At 40.4% G+C, this 21,080-nt stretch overlaps 1 protein-coding gene across 1 annotated transcript in view; it reads right to left on the reverse strand.

The window, feature by feature from the left end:
- The window catches only part of LOC136883544 (uncharacterized), a 34,532-nt gene extending 19,004 nt beyond the window's left edge, over positions 1–15,528 (reverse strand). Inside the window, exons 1-2 of the mRNA XM_067155918.2 lie at positions 15,428–15,528; positions 8,894–9,043 (exon numbers count right to left, since the gene is read on the reverse strand). Of these exons, the coding sequence (XP_067012019.1) occupies positions 8,894–9,043; positions 15,428–15,511 (234 nt within the window). The 5' untranslated portion in view covers positions 15,512–15,528. The remainder of the gene's footprint in view (positions 1–8,893; positions 9,044–15,427) is intronic.
- Between the last annotated feature and the right edge of the window lie 5,552 nt (positions 15,529–21,080).

The raw sequence follows: 21,080 nt of genomic DNA on the forward strand, positions 1-21,080 counted from the left end.
ACGCCAATTAGTGTGTGGTACAAGTGTATGCGACCCTCTACAGGTTTACTTGATTCTAGAACTAGGAAAACCCACAGGAAATCATATTGAATTTTTCTGAGTGATTTTCTCCAAAAGAGTTGCGTTACGAAAAAGCTGCGAGGTTTGAGCTGGGAATACTTGGAAGAAAGATGACGATCTGCTCGATCGTTCCGAGCTGTTAGTGGAGAGATGGCGTGGAATGACATTATTATACGAATTAATTTGAGTTGTGTTTTTAAAAGTAGGAAGGATCACAATATGAAGATATAGTTGAAATTCTAGCAGGCAAATTGGGGCAAATATTCGTTTATAGGAAGGGGGGTTAAGGATTGAATTTATTTACCAGGGATATATTCAGTAAATTTTCTAATTATTTCAATTATTTAAGAAATTAGTACTTAAACAACAGATAGGGTATCTGCCACCTGGGCGTCTGTCCTGAATGCAGATCAGTAGTGATTGACTGAATACAGTAAATTCAAAGCAGGTTTTGACAAGCAAATTATTAGAATTGCCGGATGGCGTTGCATTTTTGGGACTGGGCCCGGTAAACGCCCTCTAGATTATCATATTAGGCTATAAATATACGGTTTTTAGGAGCCAAGCAATCAATGCATCACAGTCAACAGGTTCCAAGCGTCTGTTCGCCTCATCTTGCCAAAATAGCATAGTATAAATAAACAACACGAATTTGAACGGGATAAAGAATTCAAAATATTATTTCTAAAGGGTAATATATTCAAAGTAACATTTTACAGGAAAGAAGAAAAATATTCAGAGTGTAAAATTTTCATTAATTCTAGCACTTATATTACGTTTAGAGCCCTGAGTTTTTAAGCAGTAAAAAGTTAGAATTCAAACTTAATAAAGCGAGTAACAAGTAACATACTCTAATCTGCACAACGGTTGTGCTATGCGCTTTGCATAAACATGAGGGGTTCGACCCATCAGAACCCCTAGAATTTATGTTACTCTCACTGTATTACGGAAGATCGCCCTAGGCCATCCCTCCTAATAACCAAATTAGTTTGCATTCTAACCTATTACTGCCTAAAAACCCGGGATCTAATTATGTTCAAACATAATAAATGTATTTTTATACAAATTATTTCTGTAGCTTCTGGTCACGTGCCCACGAAATAGCTCCTCATTGCCTGCATGAATGTGCGGGCAGTTCACCCAGTAGGACTTGGTTCTTTTGTGATGAAATTAAAATGAAAATCCACAGCCTATTTCCAGTCATTTGACTGGATCAGGAATGGAATGAATGAAGCCCCATCTAGCGGTGAGGGTAGAAACTGTGCCGACTGCCGAAGCCTGTCGCACTCCTCTGGGGCAATGATTAATGACTACAGATAGAACGAAATGATACTGGAGGGTGTTGCTGGAATGAAAGCTGACAGGGGAAAATCCTGTCCAGTACAAATCTCATATATAGTGACCGGGATTTGAACCGTGGTACCCTGCCGTGAGAGGCTGGGTCGCTGCCGCCTGAGCCACGGAGGCTCTACTTTTTTATAACAAACGTAATTTTTTGACTTTTATTTGGGCCCAACTTATGTTTTCCATCATTTTCCCAATTTTGAATTTGTTTTGGTACGTTTTTTAAAAATAATCTTTTCACTTGGCCCGCATTTAAAATGCTGGTATGGTACATAATGTTACAATAGTAATCTGCGAGTATAGAAGAAGTTAAGCATTGAATTAATTTACCAGGGAGATGTTCAATAAATTTTCAAATTCTTTGCAATTATTTAAGGAAAGACTACGGAATCTGCCACCTGGGCGACTGTCCTAAATACAGATCAGTGGTGATTGCTTGATTACTGTAAATTCAAAGCAGCTTTTGACAAGCAAATGTTTGGAATTGCCGGATGGCGTTGTATTCCTGGGACTGGGTCTGGTAAACGCGTTCTGGATTGTCATATTACACGTATAAATAGGGGGCGCGCTGACGCCTGAGCCACGGGGGCTCTAATTCTTTGTATCAAACGTAATATTTTTACTTTGATTTGGGTCCAACTTATGTTTTCCATCATTTTCTCAAATTTGAAATTTTTGATTTGGTTCGTTCTAGAATAGGGTGTGGATTTTAATTTCCATTTCAAAAAAAAATCCCACTGGGTGAATTGGCTGCAACATAGTATCCATGCAGACAATGAGGAGAGATGTAATTCTGAAATGGAATCAGAAGCATGGACACACCTAGAGTGGATCACGAATTGTGGTGTTCCGCGGGATGTCAGACGTGTCAGTGACGGATGGTATATCTTCATTGTAAGGAGGCTTTTTTCTCTTAGCGTATGGCTTTTGATGCCGGGAGTGTTCGAGCAAATATTCGGCTCATCAGTTCCGCAGCTGCTATGGGGGGTGAGCTGCATGTACCACTGTGTGACGGTGTTTTCTCTGGATGTCAGTGTAATTGTACAGGTCAAGAACTGGAAGAAAGCGGCCGTGGTCTTTAGAAAGGAACCTTTGCCTGGTATTGAAATCGGAAACCTAGGGAAAGCGTTTCCAGAATGGCTGACGGGGTTTTAAACCCAACAGTCTCTAGAAAGCAGACGTAGCAAAACGTGCTCGCCAGAACAGCGGTGGAGCGCTGGATTAGGCGTGACATACCTGTTTCTACAGTTGAACTTCGGAGAGGATTTGTTGTAGAAACCTTAGATCACCTTAGCTGTCTCAGGCTATGTGGGACGAAGAAGAAGGCTAACTCTTAACGAACAAAAAGAAACAAATCGGTGGCGGAGGTGATTTGAAGGAATTAACAGTGAGAAGTTTCAAAATTCTCTAACCCCAGAGTCCACAAGGGTCTTGCTCTGTCGATCTCTGAGACTGAGGTCTTTGAAGGAATGGATAAGATGAAACCGTGACAGGTAACTGAACTAGACAATCTACCTGCAGAAGTGTGGAAATCAAAGCAATGGGATCCAACTCATTGTCTGACAGTTTTATTTAACAAAATAATTGAAGAGAGAAAGATACGAGCCGAGTGGGCATGCAGTAGAATGCAGATTGACAAATAATGTTTTTGGACGAGTCTGGATTAACCCCAGAACCGGCAAGCGTCGAGTCGAATCTTCGACGCATTTTTATTTCTTCGTTTAGTAGCACTATTCCGCTAACAGATGGTGTGACATGTCTTCTCTTGTGATCACAGAAGTTTACAGATGCTTCTGACTCATATTCATCATAAAAACAACTTCCTTGTATATGTTTCCTTGGAAACGAAACAAAACACTGTGTAATGGCGCTGCGCTACCACTCTTACTTTGAGGCTGTAATTATAAGTGTTGGCGAGTTAAAATGCACCTTTGTTGTTATTTCCGACTATAATGTTTTCGTTTTAGTTACCCTGCACTGTATGTAGCATAGCTGCTCTAATAACCGCAACCGCGTAGACTAGAGGTCGAAAATGGCTCTTATATGGGAAAAAATATTTTTTTCTTACCAATCAAACCAATATTATTGCATAGACTTGAAACTTTCTCATGTATTATGTATATGTACATCATTTTGTATATCTTGGAATTTACATTGTCACAATGTTTATATCACTCATGAAATAATAATTCCACCATTTCAAGTCTCAGTTTCTTATAAAGTCTCACAGAAAAGTTAACATTACCATTTGAATCTGTTCTTTCTTCGCTTTCCAACGATATGCAACAGTGCTATGGAACTTCGTTCACAATCGGATGAAAATAATAATCCACTTGGTAGGTAAATATCACATAAAATGACTGCCGCTACAGAATTTAACATTGCCGGTTCTAGGGTTAAACTGGACGGTATCGAGGAAAAGCGAATCACCCAGCACGCATTGTCCAGCGTCATACTGGCCGAACGTGTGGTGTGATTGTATGGGGCGTCTTCACAATCTTGGCTCTTGTGCATTGAGGATGATCTCACTTGTAACCGGTTCGTTATGGAAGTTCTAGAGGTAGAAGTCACACCTACATTTATATTCAAACAACATAACTTCAAAGCTTTTTAGTTTGTCGAAAACACTTATTATAACACATACTTGTAAAAAGTGCACAGTGGTATCATAGAGTGTGACATGCTCATTTGTTTCTAACAGAGGGTGTGATGTTTACAGCCATGACTTGAGTTGCTGCATGTAGTGACCTCGGTAGCGTTCTAATATTTCTAGAAATTACCGTATTTTATCGCATAAGCTCCCCCCTCGCTTATTTCCCTCTCCTACGACTTTTCATCATTAAAAATTATTTTATTAAATATTGCGCATAATTCCCTATCCTGGTTTGTTCTTACTGGAGCAGCCTTCAAATGACGTGATAATGGACAACAATGAACACAGCAGTACTTTACATAAAAATGTTCCCATTGTCACAATATACCGTACATTTGAACAGTGAAGTTGTAGACGTGTTTCTAGGTCAGTTTGTTACAAGTCGTCATAATTTCGAAATATTCAAACTACAAGGCAATATTTAAATTAAATGAGTTGTCTTACGCCGATACAAACGGAGTGAAAGCTGCAAGAAGACATTTCTCCGTTGATCCTAATTCAATACGCTATTTGCGAAGACAAAAAGATAAACTTATGACTGCAAAGGCATGCTCAAAATCTTTCCGTGTTCCTAAAACAGGGAAATATCCCGAAATTGATAATGGTGTAATTGCTTATGTCAATGAACTTCGGAATGATGGTTGTGCTGTTTCTTACGAAATAACTCAGAGCAAAGCTCACGAGATAGCTGCCACACTCAACATTGACAGAAAGGATTTTAAAGCAAGCATTGGTTGGGTAATAATAATAATAATAATAATCGTATGGCCTCAGCTACCGTGTGCAGACATTTCAATTTGACGCCATCTGGCTGTCTGCTCGTCAATTTAGACGTTCCGTTTTACTCTAGGCCCCCACTAGATGGCAGACCGAGTAAACCGAAACTCTCTTGGGCGTCTATGGCTGAGATTTTAATGAATTTTGTCGGGTAAACACCAAATGTGTCACCAGAGATCTTTTACATGCCGACATCGTACGACATGGAGTGTCGAATGGACTTTTTTCCGCCCTTCAAAAATCCGACTACCTCTGCCGGGTTTGAACCCGCTATCTTGGGATCCGGAGGCAAAATCTCAGTTTACGCAGGAGAACATCTTTGTGCCAGCGTTTACCTCGAGACTACACAGATAAGGTAATCGAGTTCCATCGTTATGTAATACAAGTGCGACAGCAATATGACTATTTACTCTCTCAGGTTGGTAACACTGACAAGACGCCAGTGTTTTTTGATATGCCGCATAACACCACTGTTGCTCCAACTGGCTCAAAAAGTGTCCTTGTTAAGAGGACTGGAGCGGAGAGTCTAAGATGCACAGTGATGTGCATTACAGCAGACGGTAATAAACTTCCACCGTGCCATCTTTAAAAGGAAGACATTATCAAAGGAGACTAGCCCACACGGAATTCACTTACGAGTTCAAGAAAAGGGCTGGAGGACAGCAGATTTGATGGTGGATTGGTTGGAGAAAGTCTGGGGAAGACGACCAGGGGCATTATTACAAAAGAAGTCCCTTCTTGTCCTAGACAGTTTCCGGGGTCACCTTGTAGAAGCTGTAAAAGAGAAAATGAAACTGATGAAGTCCCATCCTGTCATTATCCCTGGAGGTTTAACGTCCATTCTTCAACCTTTAGATGTCAGCGTCAACAAACCTTTCAAATAATATTTCGACGCCTGTATTCAGAATGGATGGCGGCGGGATCTCATCAGCTGACTCCAGGAGGCAAGATAAGGAAGCCATCAATACCGACGGTGTGCGAGGGCGTGGGAGAAAAATAGTGTTTATATTGATAAGACGAGTTTTTAAAAACTGGAATTTCTTGTGCCATTGACGGTTCCGAGGACGACATGTTGTGGAATAGTGAAAGTGAAGAAGATGATGTGTTATCTGAGCCTGGAAATAGTGATGATAGTGACGAAAGAGAGGCCGCAGAATAGTGAGAGAAAAGAAACAATGCATTGCTGCTCTTCATTGTAGCCTAATGAAACCGTGGTATTCTTTTGTGTTAATTGAAAATAAATACCGGTAGGTATCACTTTTATCACATACCATAAATATAACTTACCTAATACATCGTTTCCCTTCCTTTCTGAATGCTTAGAAGCATCACTCACATAATTCCCTCCCTAGTGTTTTCAAGAACATTTTTTCGAGAAATGAGGGAGGAATTACGCCATAAAATACGGTAGTTTCAACTGATCTCTCGTTGTGACAAGTCTGGAAGTTCACCGGGAATAACATACTGCACGATACCACTCACGTTCGGAATTCTGGGCGATGCAAGGTAAGGTTTTAACGAATTTTACATTCTGTTTGGTAAAAATTGGAATTTTGAAACGCAAGCACATAACCCACTCTGATGGGGCATATATGCACATCGGTAAATGTCCCTACTTAAGAAGGGTAAAGTAATTATATTGTTATGCACAATTCATCATGATGCCAGTAATGAAGCATCGAAATTAGAGATGGCTAAACTGGTCATTAACACTTTCTACAACGTAATTAAATGTAGTCAAGGCGTTGTTGATGAGCTAACAGCAACGTGCAGTGTTGCAAGAATCAGCATAGGATGGCCTGTCGTTGTCAATGCTGAATGTCGCAAGAATCAGTGCAAAGATTCTGTTAGAGGAAAATGGTAGGCAAGAGGTTGTAAGGAGAAAATACACTGACTGACAGAGCAAATGCAACACCAAGAAGGAGTGGTCAGAACTTTATGCCAATTGCAGGGTAGACTGACGTCACTGAGGTATGCTCATGATGTGAAATGCGCCGCTGTGCTGCGCACGTAGCGAACGATAAATGGGACACGGCGTTGGCGAATGGCCCACTTCGTACCGTGATTTCTCAGCCGACAGTCATTGTAGAACGTGTTGTCGTGTGCCACAGGACACGTGTATAGCTAAGAATGCCAGGCCGCCGTCAACGGAGGCATTTCCAGCAGACAGACGACTTTACGAGGGGTATGGTGATCGGGCTGAGAAGGGCAGGTTGGTCGCTTCGTCAAATCGCAGCCGATACCCATAGGGATGTGTCCACGGTGCAGCGCCTGTGGCGAAGATGGTTGGCGCAGGGGCGCAGTGACATGTGGCACGTGCGAGGGGTCCAGGCGCAGCCCGAGTGACGTCAGCACGCGAGGATCGGCGCATCCGCCGCCAAGCGGTGGCAGCCCCGCACGCCACGTCAACCGCCATTCTTCAGCATGTGCAAGACACCCTGGCTGTTCCAATATCGACCAGAACAATTTCCCGTCGATTGGTTGAAGGAGGCCTGCACTCCCGGCGTCCGCTCAGAAGACTACCATCGACTCCACAGCATAGACGTGCACGCCTGGCATGGTGCCGGGCTAGAGCGATTTGGATGAGGGAATGGCGGAACGTCGTGTTCTCCGATGAGTCACGCTTCTGTTCTGTCAGTGATAGTCACCGCAGACGAGTGTGGCGTCGGCGTGGAGAAAGGTTAAATCCGGCAGTAACTGTGGAGGGCCCTACCGCTAGACGACGCGGCATCATGGCTTGGGGCGCTATTGCGTATGATTCCACGTCACCTCTAGTGCGTATTCAAGGCACGTTAAATACCCACCGCTATGTGCAGCATGTGCTGCGGCCGGTGGCACTCCCGTACCTTCAGGGGCTGCCCAATGCTCTGTTTCAGCAGGATAATGCCCGCCCACACACTGCTCGCATCTCCCAACAGGCTCTACGAGGTGTACAGATGCTTCCGTGGCCAGCGTACTCTCCGGATCTCTCACCAATCGAACACGTATGGGATCTCATTGGACGCCGTTTGCAAACTCTGCCCCAGCCTCGTACGGACGACCAACTGTGGCAAATGGTTGACAGAGAATGGAGAACCATCCCTCAGGACACCATCCGCACTCTTATTGACTCTGTACCTCGACGTGTTTCTGCGTGCATCGCCGCTCGCGGTGGTCCTACATCCTACTGAGTCGATGCCGTGCGCATTGTGTAACCTGCATATCGGTTTGAAATAAACATCAATTATTCGTCCGTGCCGTCTCTGTTTTTTCTCCAACTTTCATCCCTTTCGAACCACTCCTTCTTGGTGCTGCATTTGCTCTGTCAGTCAGTGTATTTGAAGCAATATTTCCCCAGAGCTTATAAAAAGCCAGATCCAGAAAAGACAAAAGTTGACAAATTAGCCAGAAAAGTGAAGAGAAACAGCTCCAAGACACCCAGCTCGGTAGATCCATCAGTGAAATAGATAACAATAATGCACCGCTTCCAGTACAACCCACGAGGCAAGGATTGAAAATCTGGATATAGGCATATGACATGTGATGTATATTTATTTATTGAACTCATAGCCCATGTTTGCACAATGTATTCCGGTCGTGACAAGAGGAAGGATGAGGTGTATTTTCCCTTGCGAAACAGTGATAATGTTTATAACAATCATGTCATTGTCCTAACTTCTTCACGCATTCCTCCATTGTGGTGTCCGTCGGATGCGTCCTTCCTGGTGTTGCAAATTTATTGGCGAGCAATGTATATTGCCATGTTATTATATTCCAAATATCATAGCTACAACCGATATCACACGTAAATGAAAATTGGCAAGACTGAGTGGTTCAAACGTTCAAACGTCAGAGTGCTGGCTTTCTGAACCCAAGATACCGAACTCGATCCCACCTCATTGTACTGGTATTGCAGGTGCTGGAATACCCTTGCGGCGTGTCAATCAATTTAGGTAAAGAATCAACTGCTACGGGACAAAATTCCAGGATATAGGCTTCCCCAAAAACCTAAAAAATAATTATGAAGAGGAGTGGAGACGAATTATTATAATTTGGAATGTAATAACGTTGTTTACTTACCCCCAATTTCGAGTTGTCTGGTATCACTATTTCACCATTGTAAGAGTACTCGTATTTGCTGACTTTGTTAAGTTTCTCGTGGTATTTGAATTCTTGAGTTCCTTCATCCTGACAGTGTTCGATTCGACGGAATTTCAGTTCATAAGGTCCCTGAAACGCAAAAGAAACACATACATGAAATTTTTGGGAACGTCATTGTATAAAATAAATAAGACAGTCGGTTTAATTTAAAAGATATTTCTATATTTTGTTCCTTTTGTCATTCAAATCAGATTTTATTCTCGTATCGTAGACTTAATGATATAATTATGGGTACACCATAATAGCACCGTCATAGTCACGCCAGGAAATGAAAAATCAATACTCTGTTATAGGACCACGACATTCGTGAAGTATTCTGATAATTACCTGACTTTAAAATTAAATTTAAGGAGCTATTGTGCTTCATGAATTGATTAGTCGCTAAAATTTTGGTGGTGGTGGTGTTGTTCTTCTTCTTTCTCTCCTACTACTTCGCGTTTGTCTCACCTTGGTGCAGGGTCCACATTCCTTTTGGCAAATCACCAACTCTTCTGATCGAAGACACTGTTGAGAAATATCCGACGTTCCTTTAGATGTCCATTTCTTTGCTCCTACGTCTATTTAAGGTAAGGTTTAAGCTCCATATTAGAACTCTAAATGCCCCTGTACCATGTTTGTTGTGCTGATAGTGTTGTTCGCTCTTCAAATGAAAACAAAATGCGAAACTTATTTTAGAAGGCGGTTATTAGGCAAGTGGACGAAATGGCGGGCCCATTCTCAGTGCTGTGGTGTAGGTCTCTTCCAAGACGTTGATTATCACACGTTTCTCAGCCTTCTCTCTCTTAGGTCGGCATCACCTGGGAATTCGTGAAATGAAACGTCTTTACTTTTCCCGCTCTGGCTTTTGAAATACGGCACACAGCAATAAACCACTGTGTAAATAAGGTACCGGTACCTATAAGTGAAAAAATATACTTTAATTAGATGATTGCCAGCTTTCATTTCATAAGTTGGCCATACGTTGTATTAGCTGAATAAAAATATTCTGCAATGGGTGGTTATATTGCTAGGTCTTATTTAAAGTAAAGGTCGTATGAATTAATCACGACCTTTAGTAGGTATGCAGTTGTAGATAGGCACGAATATTTATATTTAAATTTGAATTTATCTGTATCATAGAATGGTGTACGTTCCGGCACTACGTCTGAAATTATACTAAATTATTGTACATACCAATCTAAAGATAGCTATTACTGCAGTATTTCACATTAAACCATGCTCAATGCGTACTATTACAGAATGAAACACCAGATAATTCCAAATGAAAACCACTGTCTCAGCGTAAAGCAATATGTTCCCTGGATTCTATACACTCAGAGATGACATCCTACTAGCTCTCTTGCGGGAAATACAATAATTATCACGTGCTCGCTCGAAAGCACAGGACGCGTGGAGAGCTGAGGGGCGTGAAGTTCATAGTACAGGGTCTTTCACTCGAAGTGGGGCCGGCCGGTGGGCAGGTGCAGCGCAGCGAGTAGATGGGCGAGCTGAAGGTCAGACGAGCACATGGTAACTCGCTGAGCTTGGGGCTGGGAGGGCACCCAAAATGAATCGCATGTATATAGCAAGCACACATAATATCGCGTAATCCAAATAAAAGAATTTATCACTTTATCACAGACGATGTTGAAAATGTCCTCCACGTGCATCTACACATTTCTGGCTTCATCTAAGAGAATTTTCAATCATACGTATTAGTTCAGCTACTGAGATAGCCTCAGTTTCTCTCCTAATATTTTGTTTGAGTTCATGTAGAGTGTGAGGGTTTGTTGCATAAACCTTATTTATCAATTTTTCCCATAAATAAATATTGCAAATCATAAAATCTGGGGATCTTTCGGGCCACAATGGCTTACTAATTACCCTGTTGTCAAAAATTTCCTCATCTAAATTTAATGATTCGTTACCCGTAAGTGCGGTTGCCAAGTCTTGCTGGAAATATCCAGACTGCCATTCAACTGTCCGTCAATTGTTAAAAAATGGAACGAGAATGTCATTTCTATATCTCTGCCCAGTGATTGTGGTTTCAAAACTATAGACCCTATTATCCTGTCTGCAGTTGCTGCTGCCAACACACCTTAGATGAACTGAAAGAAAACATCACGAGCGAAATTGAGGTAACCTGACTTATTTACTTATTGTATTGAAAATGCTGAAATGACACAATTTGTGAATGGCTCAAACGTGGACTTGCAGGTGTTAAACGTTTTAAATTTCCACCAGCAGTTGTCCACTAATGTTCTCTGCAGAGATCATGCAAAAAGTACACTTTTCCCAAAAAAAAAAAAAAAAACTTTCACTAACCCACATTTTGCATTGAAGCCATGGGACCGTCACCGGAATTAGTTGATTCGAGGACTGGAGGAGATTCAAATGAAAGCAGGACGATTTGTTGTGAGTGATATCCGACAAAAGAGTAGTGTTACTAAAATGTTGCGAAGTTTGGGCTGGGAAGAACCGGGAGTAAGAAGTTGAGCTGTTCGACTATGTGGTATGTTTCGAGCTGTCAGTGGAAAGACGGCGTAAAATGACAGCAGTAGACGAATAAGCTTGAGTGCAATTTTTAAAAGTAAAAAATATAATAATTAAGTTGGAATTAATTAGGAAAATGTGGGACAAATATTAGTTTACAAGAAGAGAAATTAGGCTTTTAAATAAAATTCCAGTTTACTACTGTCGAAACCGGTTATAATGACTCCGAAATGACAGCCAATTAACGGTCATTATAGGACTAACGTTTGGGACAGTCTGGTGCAGAAAGGAATTGGACAGGGGTTAATAAAAATGACCATGGCAATGTACAAGGAATGTTGTACTTACGTGTAAACACAAGTTAGCAGGACAAGTTGGTTCCACATAACTAGTGGGCTGAGACAGGGATGTGTTCTATCGCCAATCCTGTTTACAATAGTAACGGATGACATCATGAGAACAGCAAAAGCAACATATGGAGAAAGATAAATGAACATCATGTTATTTGCAGATGATATTGTGATTTTGGGAGAAGAGGACATGAAGATTCAAGAACAGTGGATGTGGTGAACGGGGAGATCGAAGAATGTGGATTGAAAATAAGTGTAGAAAAGAATAAAACTCTTGTTATGACTATAGGGATGAAAGAAGGGAAAGGACAGATTAGATTTGCAAACAAGCCCCTGGAAATAGAGGAGACGTTCAAATACCTGGGGAGTGAATAAATGGAGAATGCTCGAATGGATGCTGAGATTAGTAAGAGGACTCAAACTGGAAGCCGTTTCTATCGTAGCGTAAGAAACTTGTTATGGGACTAATGTGTGCCAATGTAAGCAAAAGAAACTATGTGCAAGATGTATTGCACCGGGCGAGTAGGCCGTGCGCGTAGAGGCGCGCGGCTGTGAGCATTCATCCGGGAGATAGTAGGTTCGAATCCCACTATCGGCAGCCCTGAAGATGGTTTTCCGTGGTTTCCCATTTTCACACCAGGCAAATGCTGGGGCTGTACCTTAATTAAGGCCACGGCCGCTTCCTTCCAACTCCTAGGCCTTTCCTATCCCATCGTCGCCATAAGACCTATCTGTGTCGGTGCAACGTAAAGCCCCTAGCAAAAAAAAGATGTATTGCGTATCCTTAACAACTTATGGAGCAGAAACTTGAACAATGACAAAGAAGGATGAGAGTCGAATACAGGCAATCGAAATGTTCTAATAGGTTCGAACCCCACTGTCGGCAGCCCTGAAAATGGTTTTCCGTGGTTTCCCATTTTTACACCCGGCAAATGCTGGGGCTGTACCTTAATTAAGGCCGTGGCCGCTTCCTTCCAACTCTTAGCCCTTTCCTGTCCTGACGTCGCCATGAGATCTGTGTCGGTGCGACGTAAAGCAACTAGCAAAAAAAAAAAAAAACATGATGTTCTTGAGGAGTATGATACAAAAGAATAGAAGAGACAAAATAAGGAATGAGAAAATCCGGGAAGAAATTGGAGTGGAGAAAATGAATGATAGAATAGAGAAGAGCCGACTGAGATGGTTTGGGCACATAAAGCAAATGAGTGATGAAAGAATGCCAAAAAAGGTGATTGAAATGCAAATGCTAGGAAGGAGAGGCCGTGGCTGACCACGATTGAGATGGAAGGACACAATCCAAAGCAGTATTACAGAAAGAAACCTGGACTGGGACACAGTGTTGGAGGAAGAGTGGTGGAAATAACGAAGAAAGTGGAGAGGAACCATATTTGTCCCTACCCGGCTACAGCTGGATAAAGGGAAATGATGATGATGTTATGATGATGATGATGATGATGATGATAGGGTATTGTCGCACAAAACCAATTTCGTTTTGCTAAACATGTCATATCTATAAGTTTTAGGCTGCATACTTACATGGTTAATTAACAGAATAAAGTTAAAACTTCTAAAAACATAAGTGAAAATAAATACTGTATTTGTGGAGTGAGATTGAGAGAAACATTCCTTCTAATGTTTACACAGTACGTACAGCAATAATACGTCAGCAAAATATAAAATAATAAGTGAGGAAATAAGTAGAAACAATGTAAACTGATCAATAATATCGCACACGGTCTTCGCTATTAAATGAGATGTTCTCTCTGTCCTGAACTGTAGAAATCGTTGAGTGTGATACATCCAATTCATTGGCGACGCTGACATGTGTTTCCCCCATACTATCTGTAACTTTTCTTCAATATGAAATACTTTCACGTTCTTTTGCGACATTCTCCAAACGATGCTTGTCTCGAATATTTAACGGACAGACTCATTTGAAATCAACAATCTACTGAAAACAAAAGTTTGAAAATAAGTTTTTCATTGTTGCCAGCAAACCTTATACGCATAACAAACAAAAATCAACACTGGGCGTCATAGTCGATACATTTGTTCGAAAATGTGATAAAAATACGCCGTTTTATATGATATGTCGTAATAAGCGATGCCCTATTAAGGGGACAGTCTGGAGATAAACAGGTATTCTTACCTAATACATAGACTTTCACGAAACTTTCTGGGAATATCACCTAAATATTGTAAAAGTAGGGATATCGCGAAAATATTCCCTTGCTGGCGGGACCTAGTGTTTACAGTGCACTATGTCTCGTGGTATAGGCTAGAACAATTTTGTTACTTTAATTGACCTGTCTCAGTCTTATCCTTGGCTTTGACAATGCGAAAGTGACTGAGGTACGAGCTATGCTAGTAACGCCATTCCTTATGCAGCCAGACCCTGTTATGAATGGTGTGAAAATGTTGCTCATAGGGTCGATTGATGCATGCATTTCAGTGGGCTTGGCAAGATGATATGTAATAGCAACTTCTGACTCGGTGAGGAAACCAATGGAAAACTACCTCACTCCTCATTTCCCAAGTACGCCTCCTCAGTGATGCCTAGGCCATCTATGACAGCTGATAGCAGAGCTGTTGAGGATCCAACGAGCCCTCGGGCTGAGGACTGAACATACATACACATCGGGAAAATTGACTTCATACACAATTGATGGCCTTTTAAAAAAAATATTTTTTTGAAAAGTTTAATTCCTGTTTCTTAATGAAATTTAATTGAGATATGAATGAAAATTTGGGATTAGGTCAATAAAACTCATTTAAAAAGCACTGTTTATTGATTTTTCCGTACATAATTTATATAAGGAGGTGCATTGTACTAAAATTTGTTTAATTTTTATGTTCTAAAATATTCGATTTAAAGATCCCTAGTACCGAGCTCGATAGCTGCAGTCGCCTAAGGGCGGCCAGTATCCCGTATTCGGGAGATAGTAGGTTCGAACCCCACTGTCGGCAGCCCTGAAAATGGTTTTCCGTGGTTTCCCATTTTCACACCAGGCAAATGCTGGGGCTGTACCTTAATTAAGGCCATGGCCACTTCCTTCCCACTCCTAGCCCTTTTCTATCCCCTCGTCACCATAAGACCTATCTGTGTCGGTGCGACGTAAAGCAATTAGCAAAAAAAAAGATCCCTACTACTTGGAAAAATTTCTGCAATCACAAATTCCATCCATAGGTTTCCAAATATAGTTGTGATACATATACCATGCAAATTTTGTTAAATTTGGCAGAATATTATGGGATAAACTTGGAATAATTCGTAAAATTATAATATGTGGGAAAATGAAAGCAAGGCAGATGCCACGTCCATTTATATTATGTGCCGACTGGCAAATAAATCATTATTAAAATTTCAAATTGTTTTAATTCAACGGAATAACTCCGTGACGAGAAAGAAAATCTCAGCCCTTTCGTTTTCAGCCATAAAAATTACCAAATGTCGACGTTTATCCACAGACCATCTCCATTAGCTATTTTTTAAATACATTTTTTGGATGGGACCGTTAAATTACGTCGTTATATCCAAAATGTCATTAAAAGTGATGTCGCAATAAACGTTTTACACTGTACTTTCAGATCACTGGTAAATACTGAAGTGCTTAGGCACATAAATACTCACGGATTTTCCAAACGCGTCGGTGACAGATCCTGAAAACCACATTGCTGCTACCACATACACAGGAAGATATGAAAAGCACCACATGTTGGATTGAGCATAAGATTCTGCAGACTAAGGATTAATGTTCCATTCTACACGTAGCCTATATAAACTTTTTGGAGCATGAGTGAATTACGCTTTACCGATGATATATTATCTCATTATCAAGAGAAACGAGTACATTTACCTGGTGAAATGTTTTCATTCTTGTATCGCATTTTATTTCGTCATGCAACCATACAGAAGCCAAGGCTGTCACAGATTTAAATCTCAGTGACGCAGATAACAGTTTTCCGTTCTACATCACACAATACTAACTAACAGCGTTTGCAACAGAAAAAAATAATGAAAACATTATGAAAGATTTAGTGTCATATAATCAGGCCTAATTCTATTGGGCACATTTTTTTCCTTTTATTATTGTAAAGAAAATATATTATTGGTACATGGCCTTCAGAATTCCTTAAGGCTTAAAAAATACATGGGTTATTTTATAGATTAGTTCGCATGACAGTTCACAATACAACAGCCATATAATATAGGAGATCATTTTGATTATAGTGTTGATTATGTTTTAAGGGGGGGGGGGGTACAACTAGAGAAGCAATTCGCTTTTTGTAGCCTTTTTTTAAGAGTTGCTTTACGTTGCACCGACACAGATGGGTCTTATGGCCACGATGGGACAGGAAAAGGATAGGAGTGGGAAGAAAATGGCTGTGGCCTCAATTAGGGTACAGTCCCAGGATTTTCTTGGTATGCAAATGGGAAACCATGGACAATCATCTTCACTATCTCCCGAATACAAGTTCACAGCTGCGCACCCGTAACAGCACGGCCAACTCACTCGGATTGTTTGTATTCAGAAGGGGAGTCAGGTAAAGGTCCTTCACTTCAAAGAATGAAGAAAACTGAGCGAGTTGGCCGTGAACTGTGACTGTGTGACATCAATTTTTGTAGCATCACCGGCTGTGTAGCCACGAAATAAAGTCTTTACCCAGTACTGAATGTTGTTTCGAAGATGGTTAACGTGATATGCTATAACTGTGAAGAACAAATCACTCCTGGTTTGTAATGCAATCTTTGTCAGTGATAGTTTCATAATTAGAGCCTGGATGTTCAGGCAAACTAACTTGGCTAGTAGGAGGTGTGGTCTAGCCCGTACTTCCTTAGTGTAGGGAGAGTAACATAACTTATAGGATGTTTATGCAAATGTCAAAGCAGAATTGTTGTGCGGGCTAGTATACTTGTTATTCACTTCAGTATGTTTACATTCTACCCTACAAGGCGCAATGCACACGGAGAAGACGTGGCTCTGATGATACGTGGAGACGTGGCGAGGACGTGACGTGTGCAAAGCATACAGAAAGGTCTAAAACCCGAGCGACACTTCATAATGTCTTCTTCAAACAACTCGCAAATATTCAGAGACAGGGAAAGTGTTTTGTGCACCCTTTGATGTTGAAAAAGGAAGGAAGTATGAAATATTTGACGCTTAATTTCCTTGCGATCGTTTTCCGTGCTTTGTCCTGCACACTTCTATTACAATAATCTGAGCGATTGAAGTCATATAATGTTGGATATTTTTTGGTCTCTTCACAAAACTGAATATTAAATTCCAAGTCGTCATGCAACTTGTAGTGTCTTTTATAGCTTGCACTGCATTTTCTCTCTTTATATTTTCTAGGGCCACTCAAGACTTGACGTGGCGCTGGCTTCGTAGTAGCGTGCCCGGGACCTATCACAGCCGTGTGCGTTGACACATTTGTTTACATGGAAGGGACTTGTAAAAAGAGCCACGTCCCTACCCGATGTTTGAGCCACTCCTTCTCTGTGTGCGTTGCGCCTAAAAGCCTAAACGTTGGGCTCTGTAGGTAAACAACAAATAGACTAGGGAATCTGTCACCTAGGCGACTGCCCTAAGTGCACATCAGTGGTGACTGTTTGATGATTGAATGGTTGATTAAGTTTAAAGTATTTCATGTTCATCGGTTTATTGACGTTTTATAGACCAGTTTATAATCAAGTTTTGTAGCCTTTTTAAAAATTCTTGGTGTTCTCACTAGGTTAGTTTATTAATAAGTTATTATATTAATAAAACCACCTTTCCAATACACAATAGTCCTTTATATTTAGGATAAAATCATTTAATTACAAGTAGGACATGTTTCGCTCAATCTTAGTGAGCATCATCAGTTATAGATAACATAATCCATGGTGGGTCAGGGCCCTGATCCTGGTATATATAACGAAAAAACGTCTAATATACATTGATAAAATACGAATTTTAACCATTTAAAAATAATCATTTCATGTCATTCATTCCACTTGCATTTTAAGCAATTTTAATGATCAATTTGTTTTAATAGACATAATATAATCTTATTGATTATTTTTAAATTGTTAAAATTCGTATTTTATCAACGTATATTAGACGTTTTTTCGTTATATATATACCAGGATCAGGGCCCTGACCCACCATGGATTATGTTATCTATAGCTGATGATGCTGACTAAGATTGAGCGAAACATGTCCTACTTGTACTTAAATGATTTTATCCTAAATATAAAGGACTACTGTGTATTGGAAAGGTGGTTTTATTAATATAATAACTTCTTATTCCGAAATCCAATACGGTTTTACAATGAGATTTATAACCTGTAAGGTTAGTTTATTGACATTTTTACTAATGATGTTTTGGTAAATATTTTATCGCGTCTCAGAAATGTCATTATGATAGTATTTTGGGTTTCTGCCATGTGAAATGAGAGACATTACATGAAATATGGTTCTTGAATACCTTGGACAGCTTGCTTACAAATTAAACACCTAAATGTTTCATACCGTTCATCTACATTCACATGGCTTAAACACAGACGGCTATTACTATTTTTACGAATGATATTTTTACCTTACCCTTACCCGGAATAATAGACTACCTTTTCCTTCAGACTATACAAATGTACAGTTATCCCTTGTTATAACGTCAAAGTTCCTTCTTAGTGTAGATGGCGCAATAAAGAGGTGGCGTTAAATCGAGGTCGCGTTTTAAAACATTAATTTGAATGACTCATACTATATGGGGATATACTGTACAGAAATTTTCTAGAATACTATTAATTCAACATTAAATTTATGTAGACATTTTGTATTCGTACAATGCCATGACAGATGTCACATCTAAATTTTATACATTTGTCACAAGCAAAGTAAAGTACATCCATTCAGGTCTGAAAAATGATTTCAGTCATGCAGTGGTGAACAAAGTGTGGTATGCGTACCACGAGCGGTATGCGGGGTCGTCACAAGTGGTACGCAAATTAATCTTAGCTGATATGTGTTTTAGTGAGCTGTTCAGAAAAGAGACGAACCTGCTCATCTATATATAAAAATAAGAGTTTTGTCTATACATTGCCCAGAATTTAAAAAAAAAAAAAGAATGGTATTTCTGTATCGGTCATGTCCACAGTAACAAGGAAATGCACCTTTTACTTTGCCATAATTTCTGTATGTGTGTATGTATGTATGTATGTATGTATGTATGTATGTATGTATGTATGTATGTACGTATGTGTGTATGTATGTATGTACGTACGTATGCATGTATATATGTATGTATATACACGCATCACGAGAAAACGACTGAATAAATGTTAATGAAAGTAAGTATGTAAAGTTGGGAAACGAGCCACTACAATCTAGGCTATAAATCATTGTATTCACGCTGAGTGAAATGGTAGTTTAGGGGAAGGCTTAAAATTAAATTCTCAAATATTTTTTATTATTTGTCCTATCGATAAATACTACATAACTAAAGTTATGTAGAATTAAATTTCCGATCACTTATGTCTTACACATTTATATCGTACCGGCTATGATATCAGAGATATTCATGAGAAAATGGGTAAACATAATTTAATGGAAATCGTTGTATAGCGTCAGGGAATAAGGTACTACGATCTAAGCTAAAAATAAACAATTTTATTCACCTTAGATGAAAAGGTAGTTCAGGGGAATGCGCCTACAATTCAATTTTTAAATGCCTATGTTATTGGTCCCCTCGAAAAGCACTGCATAACGAAAGTTATAGGGAATACAATTTCCGATCATTTATGTATTATTCAGTTTTACCGTACCAACTATGATAAGAGTGGTATTTCGGAGTAGGAAGGAAACTAAATGTGAAGGCCTACAGTATCGAAAGGTCATAAAATAGATCAACAATAACAGTACATTGACCATTGTTCGCTATGAAATTCTTCTCTCTTACGCTGCGACTCATCTCCGATAAATGGGATTACTGCTGCATACCGAGTATAACAGCCTGCGTGTATATTGGCGGGAAACAGCTTGCCATTCCTCTGGTTCATACATTTTATAATACTGTTGGTACGTGACACACTGGTTCATCATAGTATTCCAGCTTTTTGATCCCTACTCTGACGCGCTGATTGAAATGATCAGTGTGCACATTTAACGGAATAATGCCAGAGCCTCGCTTATGACCTGATCAAGAATTACATATTTATTTGCTGGTGGCTGTACGTCGCACCGACACAGATAGGTCTTAAGGCAACGGTTGTACATGAAAGGCCTAGGAGTTGGAAGGGAGTGACCGTGGCCTTAATTAAGATTCGGGACCAGCATTTGATTGGTATGAAAATGGGAAACCACGGAAAACCATATTCAGGACTACCAACAGTGGGATTCGAACCCACTATTTCCCGGATGCAACTAAACAGCCGCGCGCCCTTAACCGCACGGCCAACCCGCCCGGTTGTTACAATTTTTTTTGCTAGGGGCTTTACGTCGCACCGACACAGATAGGTCTTATGGCGACGATGTTACAATTTCCGCCTATTCCAAATTATAACACAACAATTAACTAAATTATTCAAAATTCAATCCTGAAAAGAGCCGTTTCTTAAGAAAAGCTTCTTCGTCTTCACGCTTATTAAATTCTTCATTAATTTTATTAGAAATTAGCAGCGAAGAGGTTTATCCTCTAGCTTGGAGGAAAAAAACACCTCCAAGTCTGATATCCCCACTGTTGCGCCAGGGCCGAGGTGGATGTACATCTGTCCTGCACTGCCATTCGTATGAGGTGTCGATCTTCTCGGGGGCTGGCATGTGTGGTACGACCAGACCCATCTCGTCGTGTTCTACGGCCTTATGTGAACCATTCTGTACACACCCGTTGCACTGCCTACACACTTCGTCCCACACGAGCAGCGATTTCCTGGATGGATGCATCTTGTTCTCTCATTCCAATAATAATGGACCCTCTTTCAATCTTACTCGTTTGACAGTGCGGTTTGGCGGTACGTCTGCGAGGCATCTTGCACGTCTGCTCAAGTTACACTGATCCATTACCTTCGGTTTATAGCGACAACGAGAGCCATAGGCACATTTCACCAGTCGGTGGTGGTGCGTCGATATATCGATGTGGACCTAGAACATGAGGGCCAACCTGGTACAAATGCTAATCATTTCTTCAGAATATAGTAATGCACATGTCCTGTAAAAATGAGCTTCGTTCCTTCTGGTTTTTATGAACGTGAGTGCGCTTTTATTGTTTCTGAAATTTAAATTTTCATTCTGCATGCCTTGGAGTAT

Source organism: Anabrus simplex, chromosome 11, assembly GCF_040414725.1.
Source record: "Anabrus simplex isolate iqAnaSimp1 chromosome 11, ASM4041472v1, whole genome shotgun sequence".
NCBI classification, from domain to species: Eukaryota; Metazoa; Arthropoda; class Insecta; order Orthoptera; family Tettigoniidae; genus Anabrus; species Anabrus simplex.